General features: G+C 41.7%; 1 protein-coding gene and 1 long non-coding RNA gene across 2 annotated transcripts in view; one reads left to right on the forward strand and one right to left on the reverse strand.

Moving 5' to 3' along the window:
• The first annotated feature begins 1017 nt into the window (after positions 1–1017).
• LOC120420355 (uncharacterized) lies at positions 1018–6786 on the forward strand. Its single transcript, XR_008212626.1, has 3 exons — positions 1018–5824; positions 5880–6051; positions 6124–6786. It is a non-coding gene; the product is annotated as an uncharacterized LOC120420355 (long non-coding RNA).
• Positions 6787–9579: 2793 nt separating this feature from the next.
• Positions 9580–26412, reverse strand: part of LOC120420354 (myb-like protein I) — a 144359-nt gene continuing 127526 nt past the window's right edge. Inside the window, exon 2 of the mRNA XM_039583350.2 lies at positions 9580–13695. Within this exon, the coding sequence (XP_039439284.1) occupies positions 12094–13695 (1602 nt within the window). The 3' untranslated portion in view covers positions 9580–12093. The remainder of the gene's footprint in view (positions 13696–26412) is intronic.

A 26412-nucleotide genomic window follows, 5' to 3' on the forward strand; every position in this document is an offset into this window, starting at 1 on the left:
TTACTGAGCTAAACGAAAAAAAATCGTGGGGACCACCGATGCATAATATTTTCCTCATGAAATATAAAAATAAAAGATGATGCAATTTATTTACTATGCTTTTCATATTTCTTTAATTGTGGCTTCAAATCAAATAATAGTTTGAAAAAAGTTTATTAATTTATTGAACAGGATTTTTGCACTCATTCACCCTTCGGCCATTTCGGTTTGTTTTGGTTTTTTGACGTATGTCTGCTTTTTAACTGGGCTACGGCCCAGTTATCGAGTGCCCAGTTAAAAAGCATCCCAGTTAAACAACGCCCAGTAACCGAACAACTACTGTAATTGTTTTGCTGTTTTGTTCTTAATTTTTAATTTGTAAATTCAACAGAGTACTACTAGTGTTAGTTGAGACACTACCATTACTAAATTTTTTGAAATGTTCTTACTTACCAAAATCAGCATCTTTCCTCGTAAACAAGCTTAATTTGACAGACTCACAACCCTTTTTGACAGCTGAGGTGAATTGACAACATTGTGATATTTTGCTAAGGAGAAACTTCAATGCAGAAGTGGAACCACAGTAAAGTCGATTAAAATTCTTTGTTTTTCAAATGTAAATTTTTTCACTGTTTATATATTTCATATAATAATAATCAATAATGTAATATTTATAATAAGTAATAATATTTCAATGATCATAATAATAGTTGATAATTAATCATTAGCGTAACTAATCATATCGATAATCATAATAATCCACAGAAAAACGAAACTCATTGTTCTTCGCATCATTGTGTTGATTTGTTTTCTTTGCTTCAAGTTCTTGCTTTTTGTGTTGTGTTGAGAGCTTTTGCAATTTTGTTTTGTTGAGTTTGCTTTCCCTGTCAAACGCCTGACACACACAAGCACGCAAAACTCCTTCCTTCCAACATCCATCATCTCTCTGTTAGGTGTAAAGCTTTTCTTTTCTTCAAGATTGGGCAAATGCTTTTCCTTTCCTTGCTCTAGTCGGTGGCACGACACTCATATACGCATTGTTCGCTCGATGACTAACAAGTTGTTAATTAATAATTAACCCGCTTTGCTTCGATTCAGTTTTTTCCTTTCTCCACTTTTCGTGAGCCTTTTTCCCCCGTTTTTTTTTTCTTCGATTCATTTTCCCTTTTGTTTTGCTTGTTGCAACAGGATTCGGTTGTGTTTTCACCTACTGAAAAAGGCCTCTGTTTAATTATGCGTTTTCTCTTTTGTTTGCTTTGAGACCTTTATTGATTTGATTGATTGGCCGTCGCTAATCACTCGTTCAACAAAAAAAAAACCGGAAAGAACAGGTTCCGAAACGAAAACATGGTTGCCTAACACAAAGAAAAACAAAATACGATCGCGCGCGTTACACAACTGAAACAAAAGGACAGTGTAACGCTTCTCAAACAGCTTCTTCTTTTTTTTTGTTACCCTTCCACGCACATCCTAATTTCGATTTTGTTAGATTATTTTGTTTGTTTGTTTTGTTTACCTTTTTTTCCTAAAACAGAAAAGAAAACAGACACTTTTGGTTTCTTTTTGCATGTCAAAAACTTCAACAACTTCTTATTGGGTAAAACAGATTTCTTTTGTTTTGTTCGCGTTACTTTTGTCGTTATGTTATTGTTTTTCTTTGTTTTTACATCTTTTTTTTTGCTTTTTTTTCGTTTTCAGCGGCATTGTTTTCCGAAAAATTAATTGCAGTCGGTTTCAATTTATTTTTATTTTTGTTGTATATTGCTTGTCAAAAATTTGCATTTCTGTGTTTGTTTTGTGTTTTTGCTTTGTTTTCAGTTGCTGTAACGGTTGCTGATTGATTGGTCGAACAATGACTCAGGGCGTCGACGTTTCGGTTTCCGCGCTGGGCTTCCCTGGGATTTGATTTGGCAGACACAGTCCACGGACGTTTGAGATCAGACATTCTTTGATCAGGGGAAATGCTCAGCACGGAAATTTAGCAACGTGACGTTTTTCGGGGAAATCAGAGTTTGAGGTCTTTACGATTAATTGCCTAACAATTTTTGAGAAATAACTGATATGAAACCTAGAGCTTTAGGTGTAAGGAGTTGATAGGCACAAAACTAATCGAAATAATTTGCTTGTATTTCTAGCCGTTCAATCCATTCTTGTCAAGCCCTAACAGTTGGCTTTTGTTTACATTTTCGTTTTCGTTTCTTTTGGTCGGTATCGATTGTTGTGTTTCTCTTCTGACGGAAATTAAAAAATTCTCAACAAAAATCGATGTTTCGTTCTGCTAGCTCTACACTCACAAATTCGCTCAAACAGCGCACCTTAATTCTTCCTTAGTTACGGTCCTTAACTCCACATTTGTTGTCACTAATATTATTTTCATTTAATATAATCCATAATCGTTATATTTACACAGAAATGTACAAAACTTCTTACTTGGTATGGTCAAATAATGTACAGAATGTTACAAATTGGTATCTTTAATTTCCTCATAGTTGCTGCATTTAATCCTTCTTTTTTTAAGATCTGCTCTAATAGATAGTTCCCACGCGCGGTTTGACAGCAGCTGGCAGCTGTCAAACGTGGTTGGCATTCGTCAGTGTGTGTGTTTCTGTGGACGCTTGGTCACTCCAATGCTCAAACCAATGTCAAAACAACAAATAGTCCGCACACACGTGCGTCCATTTCATTATTCTAAGCTACAAAATTGATTCACGAGCGTCACGCGAACAGCTCACCCCACCTGCGTTACCGCCCCCTTTGACAGCTGCATTGTAACGCATACGCGTTACGCAGTAGGCCTTTGCACAGTCGCACAGTCCTTGCCGAGAGCATCACAGCATTGAAACCTCAATCATCCTTCTACCCTGTGGGAATTGTAACGCCTTACATTTCTCACAGGGCAACGATGGAACCCACCGTCAGCTGTCAAACGCGCGCGTAACGCAATAACGGCGAACGAGCGCGCGCGCGCTGTCAACAATAAAATGATGTTTACCCAAATACAATGCTGTCGGTGACAAAATGGGGATCAGCTTTGCGGTTTTGACGATGTTCTGCCTTGCGTTACTGTAAATATAACAATAAATGGTTCTAATCCCACTTGTGATTACTTTGTGTTTCGCCTGTCAACGTTAAGTTGTCAATCTCTTTAGACGACAGTCACGGCTCGTGTCCGCGGTGCCATCCACGCTCTTCCAGTTAATATTTTGTGTGGTCTCTAACGTTACAAATTTGCGTCAAGATTGTAAATATATAAATAGACATTTAGTAATTTGTTTGTTTTTTTTCCTTGTCTTGCTCAATAAATATTCTTGGGCTTTTCTGGTTCGGGTTACTCTTTGTCCATCGTGATTCACGAAAATTACCCCTAATCGGTCACAAATTTTGTTTCAGCTCTACAGGGTGTCCTGGCTTTGCAAGAGTTTGCAGGTTCAAATTTATGTGTTCATGTTAGCGGTTTTTTTTGTCATTTTTTTGTTTTTTTTTATCATTTTTTCTTCAATTAGAAAGAAACGTTTCTCTACACACTTAAAGCAGTTGATTCCACGGATGTAATATTTTGTTTGTTTGTTTGTTTGTATTTCGTTTAGTATAATAGTTATGAGCCTTAAGAAAAAACGAGTTTGCTCTCGATGATTTGCTTTGTGTTCGTCATCGCGCGTAGAGCTAGGAGTAAGATGTAGTTCTGTTTGTATGTGTGTGTGGTTTTTGCTTAGTCCCCCACTGTTGTTTGGTAAAGTTACTAAAATTTGATTTCCGTGTTGCGTGTTGTCATCACGCGTGTAATGTTGTAACAACAGCGTTTATTTTTTGTAAGAAAGTGTATTAAAATGACTTTAGAAGAGAAAAAAAAATGATTTCGAACAAAAATAATCAAACCTGCTTCAAAACAGAGGATCTTGCCTGTAACAGTTGTGTAGGAAAATGCATGGTTTGGCAGTTGTCAACATGGTTTTTTTGAACAAATGTTTGATTTATCCCGTTTGTGATGTACTGTTTGTGGCAAGTCAAAACAAAAAGAAAGGGGGCCTCGTATGTAAGTAAACAGAAGCAAATCGTCTAAAACAAGTTTTAAAATATGGTAATACAAGTTTAAAAAAATATTTATATTTTGTAATTATGTAAAATAAAGAATAGACTATTTCACAGCCTGCATAGATACCTGAATATTTCTTTTATTTTGTTTTCTGTTTTTCTTTTCTCTCACATCTCTTATTTAATTGTTTCCATTTACACTTAGGGTTCACTACTACTTTATTATTATTTATTTCGTTTGCTTGATTCCTCTAGGTTGGTTTGTTTTGTGTTTGTATTGGTTTGCTTAACGGCCGATTGAAATCGTTAGAACAGAGCGAAACGTCAATGATTTGTTTGTAAACAAAGAGGTAAGCAACTTTGCGAACAAAATGAGATGAAAAAAAATAGTGCTTACTAAAAGTACGCAGTTTTGACAGTTTCAGAATAATAATTACCCATAAACAAGTTAGCGTAAAATGAGATCAACAGAATTTTCGAACTTTCCTATTTTTTGTGTTAAATGAAATGCGATAATGTTGTAATTTCAAATCTTTTCATTTAAGGGCGGCGGCGGGCGGCAAAAGGGCACATATTTGTTTGGAGAGGGGCGCTTGGTTTTGGTCTGTGTTGGTTATGTGGTTTTCTAGTTTCTTCCTCTATGTATGTGTGTGTTATTTGTACATCGATAACGATTGTGTTAGAATGGTGGCCAAAGGAACACACGTGTGTTAGTTTGTTATTGTTCTTTCGCTTACAAACAAGATATGTTAATTTCATGGGAAAATTTTAGTCTCTACTGCCATGTGTCATTTGAAAAGGGGAAATTTTAAGGGAAACATTCTTGAATAAACTTGCTTATGTGTGGTGAGTATCGCTCACGCCTACTGCGATAATCGCTGTGGATCGAGCTTACCAATACAAATGCGCTCCTCTAATCTGCGTATGTACGAGTGTTTGTTTGCATGCACAACAACAACGGCGACAACAATAGAAAAACACGTTGGAAAACGAAGCTAGAGCCGGAAGGTTTCGGAAAAAGAGGAAGGGACAGGTGGGGCTCTCTACCGAAGGGGCACATTAATTCAGAAACACATACAGGCAGCTACTGTAGCAAAGTGACAACCAAATGTTTACGTTTTTTGTTTACTCATCTGCACCGCGCACTTGTTTCGTTTTGTTTATATCTTATTGTTGCCTAATTATGTCTGCAGCTATCAGTCTTAAAATTAATTCCCGGTTGCTCCTCTCCGCCTCGGGAAATTGTTTCGCACCAATATTTATGTTTTTTAATAATTCAATATTTCTTTCAACTCTACGCAACTAGTGTATGTGTGTCTGTTTGTATGTTATTGTGTATGTGTGCATTTTTTTCCGTTACTCGCCCATTGTTTCGTCCACAGCGATGCTTACTGTACTCGACCGCTTACACGTACAAGTTTGCTTAGAATCTTACTAACACTAACACAAACACGAGTAAAAAAACGACTTCCATCACTCAAAATAATCCACACGTTGATGCTACCTGTAAAATCACGTAACCCCGATTTTCCCCTCGCTAGGCTTGTTTTACGTGACACACGTAAAAATAATGTGAAAGTGTACTGGCAAAAAAATGTTTTCAAGTTGAAGTTACGTGAAAAACCATATAGTATTTTTCCACTAGGTTTTTCCATGTAGCTTTTATGTGTTTTGAAATGTAACTTCAACATGACTCGAGTGCGGCATTCTACCAAATTTCTACGTGATTATTTTAGTATGAAAATTGATGGCGTACGGTGAAGTCCTGCTGCCGGACTATTCTCGTTAAATTTAGTTGAAAAAGGAAGAGACGGTAAGTTAAATTAAATTTGAATAATTTTATATGTAATTAATAAAAGTTTTTGCAGAAGCTGATTTCTGAAAGCAGCAACTTTAGTTTTTCGGCGGCCACTGGCATCAAAACTGGTCATCACCAGCAATCTCCAGTTGGCAAAGTTCGGGAGCCCAGGAAATCCGATCCAGGTTGCTACGCCGAGACTTCACTAATGTCTTGGCCATCAGCGGCAGAATTATGAAGAGGTTAGTTTCCCAAAATCTAAAAAAATATACAAACTGTTACTTTATGACCCTTTCTCTTTTCTCCAACTACAGATCGCTGAGCGCGGACATCAACAGCGGCCGATTAACCATTGCCTGGCACCGCAACCGGCCATCTCCAACAACCCCCGGTTGGCTGAAGTCATGGGCAAGGAAAATCTCGACAATGCTCGGATATAAGAGCGACGGCCGAGTAGAAGTTAACGTGGTGCACAAAGCACTGGCCAACGGTGGCGATTCTGCGCGTGGCAAACGGACTGGACTACTCGGAGATCCTTGGGGAGGAGATCGCGACCATTTGGTCGAGCACCTTGTCGAGGCAGGGCCGACCTGGTGGAAAGGTCTCATCGGTGTTCCCAGCAAATGGCATTTTTTACAATTTAGTTTCTAACGGTAAGATCTTTGGAAATATTGGTTAAATAAACATGTTTATGCAAATTTAACTGACTTCATTATTATTTCTATTCGAAAAATAAGTGAAACAAAACCAAAATCTACTACATACTACAAAGTTCATACAACGTTCACTAAAACAAACACGTAGATATCATCGACGTTCCATTTAGCTTTTACGTGTGAAACACGTAGAATAGACGTGAAATGCTCTGACCAAGCAAATTCCGTTTCTACTGGAGTCTCCTCGTAGAAGTTACGTGAAAACTTTAGTGGAAAAATACCACAAAGCTTTTCACGTAACTTCAACGTGAATAATTTTTTGAGTGATCCATGCATTTCGTATGTGTGTGTGAACGAACCGCACTCTCTCCCAATCCAAGCAAGCTGCATTGTTCGCCAAAACAATGACCAAAGGACACTCAATCGAGGGGGGGGGGGAACAATCTCCGGGAAGACTCTCACGCGCGGCGCGCTCTCACTCTCACAACCTGTACGTCACTGTGTTACGGGAGAAAAACGGGAAGCCGGCGGCGCGGCTTTGATAGTAGTGGTGTGATCGGTGTGATTGAGCCGAGAGGATTGATCCAGGAACGTTGCCGTTTCGATTGTTTTCTGACAGTAGAGTGTGATTGTTCTCGTACCATTGATTTTTGTTTTGTTTTAAAGGTGGAAAATAAACTTGAGAAAAACTTGCGTTCAGTGTGTTGGTTTAGCACCCAAAATTATTTGCTTGAACCGTCAAACTGCAGTCTAGTGTTACTTGCTTTTTTGTGTATGTATGTGTGTGTGTTTTTATGTGATTTCTTTTTGCAGAGTAGTAGTAAAATAAACCATTTTGTTTGTATAATAAGTTGCTTAACAATCTTGTTTTTATTTAGTAATTGTTTTTTTGAATTTTCGTTCATTTCCTGAGATTTGTGTTTTTCATTTGTCGAAAAGTAAAAAATAAACACATGTCAAAAATAAGCCTTCGTTTCACTAAAACTGATACTAAACTAGCTCGTTTGCGTTCATTCTATGTTGATGATTACAAAAATAACGGCTACATTTCAAAAAGTTTTTGTTTCTGTTTTTTGTTCCTGCTATTGTTTATTCCAACTGCTTTACCTATTGACTTAAATAATTGTTGAAAAGCTATTTGATTGCTACTGACACTGCTGCGCTGAATTAGCTTACTTACTGTAATTGATGCTTCGTTTAATTGAATACAATTATCCACTATTGTTTTCTCGTTTTGAATTCGTCTATGATTGTGTATGTGTGTTTTGTTTTGTTTCTGTTCTGTGTACGTGTGAGTTTTTTTTCCTTGTGGTAGTTATTTTTGATTACATTTCCTTAAAAGAGAACAAAAACAAACATTTCCCTGATATTGTTTGCTGACAAAAACCAAGTTATCATTTCTGTATGTGTTTATTTTATTTTTAGAGATCTGCAAATCACAATGGTTAATTTCTTCTTCTTCTTGTTTGCCTTCCTTCCACAGTTTTTGGATGCTTGCCGTACAATTCTGCGTTCCTTTCGTTTGCAATGAAACGAGTTTTGAGTGAGAGAGAGTTCTTCTTCTTCTTCGTCTTCTACTTCCGACTCAATGCGAAACAAAAGTCACAAACAACTTTTACCAACAGTCGATCCTGCACGTGGCGGCGCGCCTAGCAATTTATATTTTTCTCATGATTTCACTGTAGAGTATATATGCAAAATAGTACCGCTACACAATCACTATAACCACAATAGTTTATGTATGTATATGTTAATTTATTCCTAGGTCAATATTGAGTCCTCGCGAAGAATGAGGACTTGCACCTTAAACGCGACTTGCCTTTGCTTGCTCTGGATGTGTGTGTGTGGGTGTGAGTGAGGTCGCAATTCCTTCACGCACACGCACGCAACTCTATTTTTTGCTGTATCACACTTAGAAATTATTTCAACCGACTTGACTTCGTTCGTTTCGCTTCCTGTCTCCTATCACGCACACAAGATCTTATCGGCTACGATTAAAAAGTACTACCTTTACAACTATAAGTTTACTTTTTTTTCTTAAACGTACGGGGGTGTGTGTGTGGTGTGTATTGTTGTGTGGGTGTCAGTGTGGGTGTGATTCTTAATATTCGTTTTTGTTTGCAAAATTTCCGAATGGTTCGGAATTTGTATTCCATTACTTAAATCACATTTAGCTTATTCTCTTATTTTTGTATCTACAGTTTTTTTTGTTTGTTTAATTTACCTTCCTACTTCTTTCTCTCCAATTTAACTGCGCGCTCGTCTAGCCAAACCGAATAAGCGAACGAAACTGAGCTACCAAAATTGAAAACCACAAATCGCCAGTGTTGCCAGAGTGCTGGCCTGGTGGGATTGCGTTACCTTCTCTCTGGTTTCGAAGTGTGTCACCATTTTGAACTAATTCAGAGCCACTGTTTTTCGCACCGCGGGGAAATCAATTTACAAAACGACTTGATTTTTTCTGTTAAATAATATTGTACAGTATTTACAAATAAGATTGGGAGTGGCGACATGAACTGAAAACTGAAAACAAAACAATCGAAAAAAAGGAAATCCTAATCGAGAGTGCTGAAGGAAGCAAGTTTTGGGGTTTTTTTTGCTGATCGAAGAACTAAAATCGGAGACGAGAAAGCAATAGTTGGACCGACTGACAAATTATAATAAATTAAATAAACGAAAATGCTGTGGTGAGCTGGCCCAGGACAGATGATATGAGGTCCGCAAATCGGAACGGATGGCCGAGAAAGGACAATCAATTTATACACTTCCTCTCTCACATGTATGCTAATCGGAAAACTTGAGACACTCAAAAGTGGTGGTGACTTCAAAAAAATCAAAAAAGATGCAAAATCTTATTGACAGTTGGCATCTAGTATTCACCTAGGGGATATACCCGTTCCCATCACACTAAGCGGTGGTGTCTGAATGATGCTCGATAATCCGGGGTGTTCCATGCTTTTTATGAACATTTCTGTTAAATTTGATTTTACCAAAAGTTATTTCTATTGCTTTGAAAAGCATTTTACAAAAATATTTTCAAAGTCTATTCTCGTCTGACGATAATGCCCAATTGCAACTTGCGCACATTTGTGGCTGCCAGTTTTTTTTAAAAACAAACATTTTTGATTAAACCATAAAAAGTAGCGATTCCAGCGGAAGTTTCCTTGCATCACTGGCTCACTCTAACACGCGTTGCCGGTGCTGTTGGTGGTAGGTCTTGGTTTTTTATTTGCCTTCGCTTCTCGCCTGATTTTCGTAAGTCTTCGACGGGAATAGGTAAACGTCAAGTGACTTAGCGGGTTTGTTTATATTGATAGCGCTTGCTAAATAGTTACATGTTTCCGAATTATTTTTCAAGTGAGCGGCTAAACCATGTTCAAAAGAACACGTTGCCGGTAGTTTGAAGCATTTTAATGTCTTAAGCGCTGTAAAAACGTTAGCGCAAGTGAAAAGATGTTTATCCCAGTTCTGAGTGCATCCGAACAGAAGAAGCCTGCCCCAATCAAAGAATGAACTCGAAGTCGACTTCGAACCAGTCAGCACTGGGTTTCCCCGCCACTTTCCCGCAATTTCTCCAATCCATCGAAGTCGGCAAAAAAGAGCCGGCCACCCATTCGGATCAAAGTCATCGGACGGACAAACTGGCCGGCAAAAAGTTCCACATCCTCTCAACCTTCCCGGGGTCGAATCAGAGGATTAGCCACATGACTTTCGGTTCCACGTTGAGGTTTTTCTTGGGCTAACTTTGAATCAACAACTCTCTGCCTCTCGAATAATGGCAGCAATAAAAGCTCCAGTATTGATGCATAACTGATTTCTCGTCTTGGCCGGAGTCTGGCCGATGAAAAAGGATCTCCCAAAGACCGGGGGGAGCTTAAACCGGCATAATAAGATTATGATTCATGATTTATGCAGCGAAACATAAATCAACCATTTCCTCGCCCTGGCTCGTGATGATCCGCTGTAACTCCTGGAACAAAAAAAAAGGAGGAAGCACCGCAGTCGAAGGTAGAAACAGAAAATCATTCAATAATCATAATTTCTTCCTTCAATCGGAGAACTGGTAACAACTGGCAGACCTGGCGGGATTGTTCCGGCGCTCGCACGCCCTTCGGGCAGCCGGGTTTATCGCGAAAGATGCCGCTCATTTTTCTACATCATTGAATTCGCTTTATTGCTGGCAGATGCGATTCGTTTGAATCACTCTCTGCTGGGCGGTTTTTTGCTGAGAAATTGATTCATACAAAATTGCTTAAATTTCACCATTCCCCGGGCAGACGGTAATAACAAAATTCATACCATTTCAATAACAAATCCTGTTAAAATAACAGAAAGTGTTATGGAATCTTCTTGAGAAATCAATTTTTGCATAACGGTTTAATAACAGTTTATGTTATCATAACAAAATTTGTTATTGGTCTGATATTGGTTGAAAGCCAAAACAACTGCGGAATAACATTTTTTGTTATGGAAGAATATCTCCAACTGTTATTGGGATGATCGGATTAGTTGTTAAAATAACAAAAAATAATAACAGAGATTTGTTCGAAGAATAACTAAAAATGTTATTAATCTGTTATTACAATAACAATCCAATAACAAAAAAATCATAACGACGAATAACAAATCTTGTTATAAATAACATAAAATGTTATTGGCCTAGTATTTTCAAATAACAAAAAATGTTATTCCCAAGTTATTTCCGTCTGCTCGGGTCGGTAAAGATTTACTGCGAAATCTTCAATCTTTAAGTTGTCAATCGGTTAAAAACTACTTTTATTCGTTCTCTTCAAGAACCTTAAAGACACAACTTTGCAATCGGTTACAAAGTGCTACAATGTTCGCGGCACTCTCGAAAACCACCTCACCAAAGAGGAAGAGAGGCTATTAGTGTAATGACTTAATGGAAAATACCACAAAACATTTTCCTCGCCGAAAAAAAAAGGTGAACCTCGGTCCCGCAAATGTAAAACTTTTTCATCCCCTCACTCTGAAAGTTGTGTAGAGGGAATCGAAAGGAACCAATTTCATTGCGCGCCATCAATTGAATGCCGCGGTGGTTGCGGTGACTTACGAAACTTTTTTTCTTCTTGCCAAGATCCTTTCCTCGTTTTTTTTTGCTTTGGAACGCCGGCACTTTTGGGACGCGGTCCCATTTGCAATTTTTCAATTTACTTTCTTTTGTTTTTTTGTCGATTCTTTCCCCGAGCGCTGACCACGCTCACTAATTATTGACAACCTTTTTGGCGCATTCAATTTCCGCGACCACCTCACTTTGCCAAACTTTCCAATTAATTAAGGAGGAAAAAAATATCACAACAGTTTGCTTTCTCGCCCGCGCTGACAACCCATGAAAACAACAACAAAAAAATCTCGAATAATTCCTGTTTCCGCGCGCAAAGTTCTGTTTACCTCATCACAACACTTTTTAATTTGTTTTTCCTCTCTTCGCCACGTTCGCGCGCGCTCTCTCCTCGTCTTCTCTCTAATTTACAAACATTTCCTCTGTCTCTCGCATGCTCTCACTCTCTCTCGCTCGTTCGTTCGTTTGTCTCGCTCTCACAATAAAGCACTTAATTTTTTGGTTTTTTTTCTCGATGTGTTTGCAAAAAACAAAAATGATCCGGCTTAGTTGAGGTCGTAGCAGTGGCCGGTGTCGAGCAGCATGTCCGCCGAGGGGTACGTAAACTCCAGGTGCGAGCCGCTGGACGAGGACGCCGTCTCCAGCCCGTCGAACGTGATGTCGTTGTAGTCCTCCGTCCCGACCATGTCGCTAAAGTCCAGATGGTGGTGGTGCGAGTGGGTGTTGATGAGTCCGGGCGCTATCGCCGGGCCGCAGTCCGTCAGGACCATACCGGTCGGGAGGCAGGAGTTGGTGGTGATGGTGTTGCCGCTGCTGCTACTGCTGATGGTCCCCGCGCAGGACGCCGTACTGCTGACGGAGATCATCGTCGAGGTGGGTAACACTTGGCAGTTGGACGAAATGCTGTTGAGCTGGTTGGCGGTGATGCCCGCCGACGGGGACCGGCTGTCGAGCTGGCTTATCGAGCTGAGTTCGCTGAGCTGGCTGGCAACGTGCGACGCAATCAGGAATGTCTGCTGCGAGCACCCGTTCGACGTCAGGTTGGCAAGATCGCTGAAGCTGGCCAGGGTGTTTCCGTTGGAGGTTCCGCTGCCCGGTTGCGTCACCGTGAACAGTCCGTTGTACGTGACGATGTCGTTGATCGAGTTGACCGGACTCACTGGGTGACCGTTCATCTGGTCGCCGGTGCCGTTCAACACATCGTCCAGTCCTCCGTTCAGGCACGGATCCGTCACGTCGAACCGATCCTCGTCCTCGTAGTACAGCTCCCGCTTGATGTCCACCTCCATCTGGCTGCCCGCACCGTTGATCACCCCATTGCCAGCCTGCTCCTGGTTCATAGCACCGTTCGCGTACAGATATCCCTTCGAGTCGTCGTTGTTGTTCAGTATGAACGTCTTGTTGTCCTCTTCCGGATCGAACAGCGTCTGCGTCACAAACCCACGACTGCACTCCTCCGCACTGAACCCGTCCAGATTCGTCGAGAACAAATTCCCACCCGCCTCGTCAAACACCGACTCCGCAAAGGTCTGCTCCGTCGAGATCAACGAACTGTCCTCGTACATCGCGGCACCGACCGGCGGATCCGGCGACTTTCCGCCCACACACTGCACCGCCGTCTGATGGTAGTACAGATCCTCAAAGCTCTCACTCTCCCTCAGCTCAGCCCGGATAACCGCCTTCTTCGACTTACTCATGCTACTGCTGTTGTTGTTGTTGCTGTCGTTCTTGCTGACCTTCCCGCTGCTGCGTCTGCTTCCCGACTTGCTCTTCGTCGAAGACGCCGACGACGACGTCGTCGTCGTCGACCCACAGCTATCCCGCGACGACGTAGAGGACGCGGGCGAGGCCGACGGCGAGCTGGAACCGGCCGCCTTGGCGGGAGCACCCTTGACCTGCTTCTTCTTTGGACGGTACTTGTAGTTGGGGTACTCCTGCGTGTGCAGCTTGCGCAGCCGCTCGGCCTCGTCGATGAACGGTTGCCGCTCGGCTTCGCTCAGCGCCTTCCAGCGGGCGCCCAGGTTCTTCGAGATGACCGCGTTGTGCATGTCCGGCGTCACCTCGCAGATCTTGCGCCGCTCGATCTGGCTCCACACCATGAACGGGTTCATCGGGCGCTTGATGTGGCCGGGGCTGTGCTTCTTGGTCTGGAAGAGGGACGGAGAGATGGAAAAAAGTTTAGTTTTCATCATTCGGATGAAAGTTTCGCTTTGGATGGAGACGGCGATTTAGGCGGATTGCAGACTGGACTTCGCCATGTAATGATTGTCAAAGCCCACGTTGTCAGAAATTGACAGTTGGAAAAATAACCAATTCCACCTGAACCAGGTTGTGGGAAGTGTTGATGCTCAACTTTTGTTATAGGGGAAAGGGAAAATCTCCTCGGTATCCTCAAATACCCCGGAATGACCCCGGACAAATCTAGAACTAATTTCCGTCGAAGTCGGTGTAACGTGTAATTTATGAGACTTCGTTGTTAGAGTTGGAAAAGCCTCCAAAACTTTTGTATTAATGGAAGTTGTTCAAGACTTTTGTTTGAAAAACATGCTGAACGATTAACAGTTTTACTAAATTCTGTAACATTTTTGCTTATATAGTTTATACAGAGTCGGTAAAGCAGTCGGTAGAATCGGTACTTCTTGAAGACCCAGGGTTAGCACTGGAGTCTTGGCAATAAACCCGGAGAAGTCGAAGCCGGAGTATGAGTTTTTAGTCACAGTCTCTTTTGCAGATTTGATAGTCAAAGCTGGGGTTGACCAATCTTGAGAAACCAGACTCAGAGTTGAAGTCAGAATTCTGAAAATGTTCAGCTTCATAGTCCAGATTAAACTAGGTTGTTTCTCAAACAAAAACGCACCGTAGCAGGACGATCCCTCTCCAATTAAAAACTTTCCTACATGAAACAGTCGTTTTTCGCGACGACCTCCGAACAACTTGCAAAAACGAGGAGCACAAAAAAAGCTTCCACTTCCAGCGAAGCCCTGATTCCGGCTGGCTGAACTCCCAAATTCCACCGCGGTCTAGCCGGGCACAAATTCGTCACTCTTTTTCGGCCTTGTCCGCAAATCGCAAAAAGTTAAACAAATCCCGCGTCCAACTCTCACAAAACCAGGAACGGATTCTGTCTAGCCTAGGTCGAACCCACCAGCAAAAAAAAGTTATGCAAGCACATGAGTCACTTTGTGAAAAATTAAAATAATCAAAAAAAGAGTTACATTTTAATACGAGCTCGCCGTCCCTTTTGGCGCGACTTTTCCACGGACTGGACCCTCGCGCCGTAATTTGGATAAACATAACAAATATGCTCTTTTTTTCGCTCGCTCTGGCGGTCCCGTCAAGCGTGCAAGTTCAGGAGGAGGGGGAGGGGGCACTAAAAAGTATAATTTATAGCCCACGTGTGAGTTTCGAGGGGTGCGGGATGAAGAAGGGGATCTCTGGGAGTATCATGGCGCATTCTGCGGGATACAGAGTTCGGGACGTGCGCGGGAGGAGACGTTACTTCGATGTGACCGTGCACGCAAAAGTGGAGTTTGAAATTTTAAGCACAGTTTTGTGATAAAGGTACAATTTAAGCAAAAATATTTGAAATTTAGGTCAATTCAAGAATTTTGGGAACTTGATCAAAAATGCAGGGCACTTGATCCAAACTGTTGGGCCTTTGCCCCAAAATGATGGGCACTTGCTCTACAATAAAGGTCACGGAATTTCGGGCACTTTCTTCAGAATTCTGGGCTCTAATTCCAAAATGATGGCCACTTTATCCAAAACTGCACTTGCTCCACAACGTTGGGCACATGTTTTACAATGTTAGGAATTTGTTCCAAAATTATTGGCACTTGCTCCACAATGTTGGACATTTGTTCCAAAATGTTGGGCAGTTACTCAAAAACATTGGGCACCTGCTCAAAAAGGTTTGGCACTTGCTCCATAATGTTGGGCATTTCTCCAAAATGCTGGACACCTCCTCTAAAATGTTAGGAACTTGTTCCAAATGTTGGACACCTCTTCACAATTATGGAAACTTATTCTAAAATTTTGGGCAAAAACTAAAAAATATTGGGCACCTCCTCTAAAATGTTAGGCACTTGCTCCAAAATGTTGGGCACTTGTTCCAAAATGTTGGGCACTTTCTCCACAATGTGTGTGTCCAGCTTTGGGTGCTTTTCCAGCGTAAATCCGAGAGCGCCCAACATAATAGAATTACACACATGACAAAAATGGTCGCTGGAAAAAAAGCACACTGAAATGCCTGCGGGCTCCCCAGCTAAAACATGATTGCAGAATTAAGGTTTGGTCGTCAACGAACTTTTTTTTTGTCTCCCCCCCTTGGTGTAATGATCGAGGAATGGGGGACACGAATGAGTGATTTTCGCACAGAGCGTTTGTTGCGCGCCGTCAAGTGGGAGTTGGCTGAACAAAGTTGAAAAAAAAAGTCGAGCCGCAATAAAAAGTGTACGCACGTTACTCATCCGTGGAAGCGGTCCTGCAGGGATAATGAAGGGCGGGGACCTCCGCCTTTTTTGCGGTGCGATGGTTTCGAGTGTGTAACTTTTGGATGAATGCTTTTTGGGGTAAAGTGTATGGGCGATTTGGGAGTTTGAAGTTCGAGAGAAAACTGTTGCGATCTTCCTGAAGTGCACTGCTCATCGACGAGAAACTCGCGAAGCGAGGTTGTCGTAGAAACGCTCCAGCAATTACGTCCAGGTCACGCCGCCAAGTCCCGTTACCGTCGGCAAGCTGCACAACCACGATTCGAATCGTTAATCTAGCCACATCAGCGAACTCTCTCGTGACGCACCACGATTTAAGCTCCGCAAAACTGTCACCGCCGCCGCCCTCGGCGCACGTCCGACGCTTCCAATAACTGTCCAATCGATCATCACCTCGGCGAAGCGTGACGAGCAAGTCGCTCATTAGTGTCATTCTGCAGCAGCTGCATCTCGAAGAGGTTTTCCTTCTTCATAAAAAAACTGCAACCCCGCGCGCTGGATTTGCGCGCTTCATTAGGCATTCGTGTCCAGACATCATCATCGACGGCGGGCACCGCCGACGACTCAGAACTAGGAAGTGCTCGGTCGGTGTCCTTCTGTGTCCCATAAAAGGAGCGGCCCGCGGGAACGGGTTCTGCGCCGTGCGAACTCATCCAGCCTGAAGTCGTTAGAATGGAGCTTTCAAGTGCGGACTTCAACGCTGAGGTATCGCTGGGTAGATGCGAGGTAGAATGAGGTGTTTCTTTTTACAGCGAAGATTAAGGTAAGTTTGTGTTATCCAGTGCGACGATTTCCAGTAGCAGGCGTAAGTATTTTCTGTCAACTCTCTGTCACTGCCGTGACTGCTTCCCAGGGAATGTATGTCACCGGCATTCCAATTAACGCCCGCCCGCCCGCCCCTTCGGAAGTGACAATCAACGGGGCGGCGCTCATCCCGGGCAAGGAATCGATTTCGTTTAATATTTAATGCGACTGAGGAGAAGGCGGCGGCAGCGGCCGCAAAAGGCACTTTAATCAAATTTCCCTGATGCACGCAAAACGACGACATGCGGAAGACATCGGAATTCGCCGGGGAGCGCTCGCGCGGATGTCGATTCACAGCTCCGTCACGTAGTCGGCCGTCAGGAGCACAGCGACACACGGGATGAAGGTTCGAATTTATTCATTCATCACGTTCTGCTCGAATGATTGGCACACGGGTGTGCGTAGTGAACACACACGAGTAGGGGATGCACACAGATTAAGGAAGGCTCATACGTCACACACTCAACGATGTGGTTGTCACATGGTGGGGGCTAACTAGCTAGAAGTCACTAGTTTTGAACCAAACTATACCATTTCAGTGTACAACTAATGCCAAAAATAACATTTCTTAAATTACAAATTTAGTCTCAGCTCTTAAAAGTGGGCATTTCAAGCTTTGAAGCTAAAATTAGGGCTCAACGTTCAAAAGTGGACACATCAAGGTCACTTTTGTGCCCAAATAACAAAATTTATTGAAGATCAAATTTTGGATCAACTATTCAAGATGAGAACATCAAGCATACTTTTGTGTCCTTTTTTAGAACTGAATATCTTGAAGCTCAAACTTGAGCTCAACTTTCAAAAGTGAGCACTTAAATCGCACTTTTTTGGCATAGAATTTCTTGAGGCTCAAATTTAAAGTTAACTTTTCAAAGTGGGCACTTCTAGCTCACTTTTGTGCCCAAACAACTAAATTTCTTGAAGCTCAATGTGTGCCCATAAAACAAAATTTCTTGAAGCACAGATTCAGAGTTAAAAACACAAACTTCAAGCTCACTTCTGTACCCAAAAAACTAACTTTCTTGAATCTCAAAATTGGGCTCACCATTGGGCTTGAAGTGCCAACTTTCGAAAGCACTTCAAGCTCACTTTTGTCTCCGAAGAACTAAATTTATTTAAGATCATATTTTGGCTCAACTTTTCAAGGTGAGCACTTCAAACTCACTTGTGCCCATAGAACAAAATTTCTGGAAGCTCAAATTTAGAAAGGTAATTTTTAAGTTGGGCACATCAAGCTTACTGTTGTGCCTATCATACAACTAAATTTCTTGAAGCTCAAATTTTTGAGTTAATTTTTCAAGTTGGGCACTTCAAGCTCACTGTTGTGCCCATTGAACTCTTTCTTGATGCTCGAATTTATAGTTAACTTTTCAAGTTGGGCGCTTCAAGCTAACTTTTGGGCCCATCGAACTCTATCTTGAAGCTCAAATTTAGAGTTAATTTTTCAAGTTGGACACTTCATGCTTACTTTTGTTCAAGAACTAATTTCTTGAAACTCAAATATAGAGTAAACTATTCCTGTTGGGCACTTCAGGCTCATTTTTGTGCCCATAGAACTCTTTCTTGAAGCTCAAATTAAGGCTTACATTTCCAAAGTGGGTACTTCAAGCCCACTTTTGTGCCCATTGAACTAAATTTCTTTTTAACTTTTCAAGGTGGGCACTTCAAGCTCACTTTTGTGGCCATGGAACTCTTTCTTGAAACTCAAATTTAGAGTTAATTTTTCAAGTTTGACACTTCAAGCTTAATTTTGTGCAAGAACTAAATTTCTTGAAGCTTAAATTTAGAGTTGACTATTCAAGCTCACTTTTGTGCCCATAGAACTCTTTTTAAGCTCAAAATAAGACTTAAATTTACAAGGGGGCACTTCAAGCTCACTTTTGTGCCCATATAACTAAGTTTCTTGAAACTCAAATTCGGGTTCAAATTTTAAAAGTGGGCACTTCAATCTGATTTTCTTGGTGATACTAAAATGACATTTCTCGTATTTCAAATTAAATTGTACTTTTCTTAAGTGGGCTAATACTTTTGTTCCCTTACAAGTTCTTTTTAAAGATCTATTTTGGGCTCAACTTTGTGCCCATGATGACGCAAATATTCTTAAAACACACATTTTGGCTATACATTTGTGCCCATATTTTGAACTAAATTTAATATTCATGAAGTTCTAAATTTGGGCACGTCTTTTGAAAAGGGGACTCTACATAATGAAGCAAATATTCTTGAAACACAAATTTCGGTTTTATTTTGTGCCCCCCCAAAATTTAAAATTCTTGGGCTCAAATTGAAACTTTTGAAAAGTGGAAACTTCATGCTCATCGTGTGCCCATAATGAAGCAAAAATTCTTAAAATACACATTTTGGTTATATTTTTGTGCCCATATTATGAACAAAATTTAATAATCTTGAAGTTTTAAATTTGGGCACGACTTTTGACAATTGGACACTTCATGCTCATATTTGTGCCCATAATGAAGCAATATATTCTTAAAACACACATTTTGGTTATATTTTTTGCCCATATTATGAACAAAATTTAATATTCTTGAAGTACTAAATTCGGGCTCGACTTTTGAAAAAGTTTGAAGACTACATGCTTAACTTTGTTCCCAAAATGAAGCAAACGTTCTTGAAACACGCATTTTGGCTCTTCTTTTGTGCCCATATTATGAACAAAATTTTAATATTCTAAAAGCACAAATTTGGGCTCGACTCGATTTTTGAATAGTGGGCACTTCATGCTCACGTTTGTGCCCATAGTGAAGCAAACATTCTTGATAGACATATTTTCACATTTTGGCTAAACTTTTGTGCCCAAAATATTCTGAACAAAATTTAAGATTCTTAAAGCTCAAATTTTCGCTCGACTTTTGAACAGTGAGCACTTCATGCTCACGTTAGTGCCCATAATGAAGCAAACGTTTTTGAAGGACACATTTTGGCTAAAATTTTGTGCCCATATTATGAACATGTTCTTAAAGCTCAAATTTGGGCTCGACTTTTGAAAAGTGGGCCAACCTAACGGTTGCGCTCATATTGAAAACAAACTTTCTTGGAGCTGAAACTATTACATCGAGAACTTGCCGTTTCAGCAACGAGTGTCAGCAGCCTCAGCAACTTTTCCAGCCCAGCAAGCACCCTGCCCAGAGAATCAGAGGAGACTTTTACGAGTCAGCAGCCCAGTCACCGCCGCCGGCAGTGCCTCCCATTTGACACCACCCTCCCTTTCATCACCACAAAAGTGCGAGCAGAAATGATTATTCATGATGTGCAAATGAGCGCCCCGGTTATAGGAAAACTGGAATCACTCCAACGAGTGCCACCAGATATTCAGCGTGTGGTCTCCGGGGTTTCGGAAATTGTGCAATGCAATTCTGCATACATGTGCCGTCAGAGAAAAAAATGCACTATAAATAATCGAAGCAACTGCTGCTGCAAAAAAAAAGCGTCTCGTTGATTTTATATTCTTTTCCAATGCAAATGCAAGAACAGCGCGCGCGCCCGTCCCAGCGCGCTTCTTCAGCGAAATCATGTTGAAAGGGGTCAGTTCCTCACCAGACACACACAGGAAGTGCACATCTCGGGAATCGGGTGCGGCCACGCCCGAAAAATTTGAATTTTATATAAAAACCATTTATTATTATTCCTTCGAGCACAGCCCGGAGTGCCACGCTGCTATCTCCGGCTGCTAATCTCTATACGCGCGATGATGAATGAATAATGATGCGAAATTTTTGCTTGGGTTGGATCCTCCGGGATTGGCCACGGCAGCGGAAGCCCTGCCCTAGAGAGGGGGGACGTGGCTGTGGACGGAAATAATAGTGCCAAGATCTGCACATTTTCAGAATTAAAAAAAATTGTTCGCTCTACTGCATGACCTTGGCGGTTCGAACCAGCATTCGAACTGACGACCTTTGGATTGCGAGTCCAACTGCCGACTAGCCTTTTCCAGGGAGACGACTACTACTGACTGACCTAATGACCTAGCTGGACTAACCTAATGACCTAACCTCTAGGTCAATCAAATTATTGACGTGAAATTCATGAAAATTGACTAAAAGAATTCATTTAAATACTTTTCAAAGAACAACAAATTATAAATATTTGAGTAATTACCAAAATACAAAATAGTAACGCCACCCTGCAAAAGACTTTTATTCGCGATTACATCGCCAATGTGCGAAAGTCCGCACAGCTACCGCCGTGACTGTTGATTATTTATGAATTTTGCGATAGAATGGGACATAAATTTTCTTAACGCTGTCGTCGGACCAATAATCGCCAGGGCGAAGCCGGAGGAGGTGCGTGGCGTCCTGCGGTGACACCTACGCGCTGGGCAGACCGGCTTAGAACTTGTTCTGCCCGCGACGTGACTTGGGGCGCCCACGCAAAACAAAAATAATAGCTGCGCCAGGGTAGAAAGTGACCAGCTGGAGGTCACTGGAACAGTTCCAGTGGAACTGCGCAGCAGTTCTTGCGTCGACTTTCCTTGTGGCCTGACTGACACAGACGTCGATTGCGTGCACCTTCTTGCTTGTAGAGTTTGAACGATGAGCCTTAAATTACTGGGATTAAGTCACCCATGATGAGTCTTGTTTCAAAAGCAGACTCTGAACACGGAAAAATTCATTCAACTATGCGAGAAATTGGCCAACATTTTGTCTCAAATTGTGTTCATTTGTTGAAAGAAAATTACATTTTCAAAGGCACAAATTTGTGCAACGTTGCAAAACCTTCAATTGTAGAGCACAAATTAAAGTACGTCAAGCACTTATTTGTGTCTGATTCATACAAACTTTACACACTTGGATAAATTTGGGCACAACTCCTGAAAAATGTAGCCATATTTTCCAAAAAAAATACAATTTCTAGAATATTGAGCACAAATTTGTGAACAAAACGCACCAATTTTCAAAACAACAAAGTTCCCATAATATTATCAGAAAACTCATGAGCTTGTGTGGGAAAATGACATACACTTTGAATACAATGTTCATTAGTTGAAAAAAAGTTGTGCCCATATTATTGTCAACCTTTTGTGGGGCACATACTTCATTTTTAAAGCACGAATTTGTGCACAACAAGCACAAATTTTGCATGACTCGCACAAAATTTAGACTGAAGCACAAATTTGGTCTCTTATTGAAGAATTTTCGTACTTTTATTAAAAATCTGAGCACGTTGAGCAAAAAATTGTGCTCAAACTGAATGATGAGTTTGATCTGTTTGGGATGATCAAATTTGGGCACAAATTGGAATTTACAGGTTTTCAGCAAAATAAAGGATCACAATTGTGGGCTCAATTCGCCCATGAGGATTTTACTTAATTTTCCGTGTACCGAGAGCAGAACCCAACTTCTATCCACCGGTCATTTGTTCGAGAGTGCAGATCAAACGACGTTCGTCCACTCCAAAGAGTTCCCGGAGCCAATAATTAAAACCCCTGGGCACCACTCCGTTCAGCTCTCGAAGCCAATCTCGCCCGAGTGCATCTTAAAGCTGCTGCTGCAGCCAAATCAACCAGCTAATGGCTGCAATTGACATTGAGCTAATTACTATCTCGTCGAGAAGGAGCGGACCTCGAATGGCTCAACGGCTACCGGACAAGGAGCCTCTGGACCACTTGAGAACCCATCGATTGCATCGTTACAACGAGCGATGCTGTCAATCTCGAGCTGGGGATCTCCGGCAGCGAGGTTGAACCTCCCCCTCCCCCTTGGCGCGGATTACTCGTGAGGCGGCACTCCCCCCCAGCGCGGTGAAAAACCTATCAATCAATCACAGAATAATAAATAAATAAATTGCCCGGGCACGAACGAAACACAGGTAGCCACCGCAGCATGATTTTTAATTAAATTTTCTATTCGAGCAATCATTAGGCCGCGCGGCGGCCAACACCAATTAGAGACGCTCACTTGTCGGTTGACGGGGTGACAAATTAACCACCCCTAGTCTTCTACAATCACTGCAAGGACATCGAGCAAAAGTGTCCAGTCACCTGTTCCTAATGTATGTTGAAGGACTCGGCGCGGCGATTGCGCCGAGTTAGCCCTTGGGGAAAACTGTGTCACGTGAAGTCGTCGTGTGCTGCCCGAACTAAGTGCGCGCGTCTAGCGGAAAAAAGTGCGCTTTCGCCCACTCAGCACGTTCCGTTTGAATTCCGTTTAGAATTCCGCTTGAGCGAAAAAAGTTCAATTCGAATTCTAAACAGTGTTCGTTTTAGATTCGGAAACGAATTCCGCTTCAAACGCAACAACCGGTTCCGTTTGAGTTTTCGCCGCAAATCGGTTCAAGCGGAATTCAAACGGAATTGAAACGGAACAGACGGGTAAGCTTTGACAGCTGCTTCTTCTTCTTTTTTTTCTTTTTGATTTTCTTTTTTGTTTTGATTTAATTGGAATTCAAAACTGATTCAACTTTTTTGGCCTATTTTAGGCAGTTTTTATTTATATTCAAAATTAATTTAAAAAAACACTATCCCCACCATGAATCCCGTGTTTTAATTACTTAAAATTTGTAATTTTTACAATATATTGTGGTCCGGCAGTACGGAACACTACTCCGGCGGGATGACAATGGTTGGTGGTGGTGGCGGCAACAGTCCAGCTGCCGGCTTGTGCATTTCCGCACGTCTGTTTGGGCTACCTGTTTTCCAATAAAGAATCCGCTGGAAATGCAGAAGGACAAGTTCCGTTGATCTCTTTGTCCGACGGAGAAGTCCGTCCGCCACTCATGCCGGTACCAGCGATAACAATTGGCCAAGTTGAATGGGAGCAAATCAACGCATGTTCGCTGGACCGGGTTCGTCTGCTTGTTGAGTAACTCGCACTAGTAGGCCAGGTATGAACAAATTCCTAGAATCGTCGTCAAATCAGTTGGGGATAAAAAAAAAGTTCAAATTTTAACCAAACTCACCAGCAACGTACGCAGGACAGATCCGGCCCACGGTCCATATACAAACGGCAGCGTTCCTGGTCGTGGGGCACTTGGCAATAAACAAATCCGCCCATAAACTTTGAGAATCCGGAAAATCCGATTGAAAATAATCGAGGCTCTTCCGATGACGCTCTTAGAAATTTCAAGTTGAAACGCGTTTGACATTTCTTTTGATGTCAACTCACTCACACACTGACGAAAAACCGCTTCGGCGAAACTCGGCGAAATGTCATCGAGGTTCCGCTGTACACCAGCAGGTGTCGCCCTTGTGCAAAAAATGCTCAAACGGAATCGAAACGGAATGAATCAGACAATCTGTTTAGAAAATTTCGAAGCAATTTTCGAAGCGGAATTCGAAGCGGAATGAATCCGTCATGCGGAAAACGATTTGATTGGGCGGTTGAAGTTGATGACAGCGGTGGAGCGCAGTCACGGGTCGATGCGTTTCCCACGAGGTTGAAGACGTCGGAGTTGTCAGGAAGTTCTTGGGTGACCCGTAGGGTCAATGGAGCTACTTAAACTTCAGATCTAGGATCTGCTCCTAGTAAGACGACCGCGGTGGGAAACCCGAAGATCTACCGCCAGGCAATCCAACCTGCAGTTAAACGATCTGTATCCACTAGTTTTCCACCGTTTTGCTTGCAATCAAATTGGTTGCGTCTAATTATCAAACTTTTATGTCCCCTCGGAGTCAGGTCACTTTCCCTCCGCACGTGGGCTTCCGTAGATCGGGTTTTACGACCCTGCGGCAATAAAAAATCATAATCGCGTACGCACTATGCGCGCGCCTCTCTTATTTATGACCGCCCTAGACCTGCCCGGCGGGGAGAAATTCAATCCTCCACGCAACTAGTACGCGCCACTTGTTGAACCTGGCTTGCACCGGATTTTACGACCGACCGACCTCCTGCGTAAATGTTTTTGGTTGTAGTTTTTCTTAAAAGCAGTAAAAATCAATTAGAGGCATAACTTGAAGTTTTTGGGCAGCGCCAGGGCACCTCGGCGGAGACTCCGCGGTAACGAGCCGTAGTAGGGGGACAGGGGGTAATATGCACCCCCTAAGGGAAAACTGTGATTTCTCAACCATAACAGCATTTCTGTAAAAGAATTTCGTTAGATGTTCATAAATAACTATTAGTTAACGTCATCCAAGTGAAAAAAGTCATTAAAAACCTCAAAATTGTTTAAAAATAACAGATTTCTAAAAATATTTTTGATTTCTTTCAAACAACCATGCGGGGCAATATGCACCGCAACATTGGGGCAAAATGCACTACAACAACGGGGCAAAATGCACCGCAACAATGGGGCAAAATGCACCGGGTAAAAGCAGTTTTCACTAGTCACCACTAGATGACACCGCTGTTTTTACAAAGGAACTTCACAGCAGTGCATTTTGCCCCGACCCCGCTTTTTGCAGAAAATTTAATTAAAAATGCATTTTTTGATGTTTTTGGACTCATCTATCTTCAGAATAATGAAGATTATGGCAAAAAATATATACCTCAACACTTAGAATAACAATAAATGCTTTTTTATTGCCCAAAAATCATAATGAAAGTTCAATGAAAATTAGATGAAAACACAACATTTTACAGTTTTGCAAATAACTTAAGCTGTTTTTATACCACGATGCTCAAATTTGTCCAGCATGGTTTAGCAGGGTTAAGCTTCCAATTTCTATGATTTTTCCCCCGGAAAATTCTTCCAAACACCGAGAAAAGCAAGGGGTGCATTTTGCCCCAGGGGTGCATATTACCCCCTCTCCCCCTAAATCAGCCAAAGGTCTGCGGCGAAAGTTACCGGCTTTGCTGCGGCTTGGGCGCGTCTCCGAAATTAATTGGATTATGGACAGAAAAAGTTTATGGCTGGAAAGGAGAGTTTAGGGAGAACTGGGGAGAGTGGGGAAGGCGATCTGATGTCCAGCGACGATCAACCGACTCAAATTTATCGTTAATGTCACAGTTGATTTACCATAACTTAAATTGTTATAATTATATCAATAAAATTTTACCAACATTCCAAGCGCTGAACCTTGTTGTGTGTCACAGCTGATTTTGAAGATCTTCAAAAGTTGAAATATTTTGTGAAACGATCAAAAATGATTAAACATATCACAGTTGATTTTAATATCTCAATGAAAATTTGTCCCGATTCCTGTACGTATAAAATCAACTGTGACATCTACCATGGACTGTCTCTACCACAGATACTAAAGTAACTAACGGATCACAACAAACTGATCAATCATGTCACAGTTGCCTTTTGGATAGCCCTTGATGACGGCATCAAAAATATAGACATACTGCCAAATTTTAGTAAGACCACAGTTGACTTTTTTGTACTGTTAAACTGAAACATATCTGGAGTTTTTTTTAATGGGGCCAATAGGTGTTTTTGAAACCGCCTTGAGTCAGGGGTATTAAAAAACACCCAAAAATCAAAAACTGAATATTTGGTTTATTGGACCTTTTAAAAGAAAAGATTTGTATACACTCAAACCTCGATGGTTTGACACCAACTGTTGTCAAACGAACGGAGTCACTTTTTAGTTTGACACCCCTTTTACACGGAGTTCACACACACCATCAAACGTTTGTTTTGATAGTGTACGTGAGCGCCGTGTAAAAAGTG

This window comes from Culex pipiens, chromosome 3 (assembly GCF_016801865.2).
Source record: "Culex pipiens pallens isolate TS chromosome 3, TS_CPP_V2, whole genome shotgun sequence".
Lineage (NCBI taxonomy): Eukaryota > Metazoa > Arthropoda > Insecta > Diptera > Culicidae > Culex > Culex pipiens.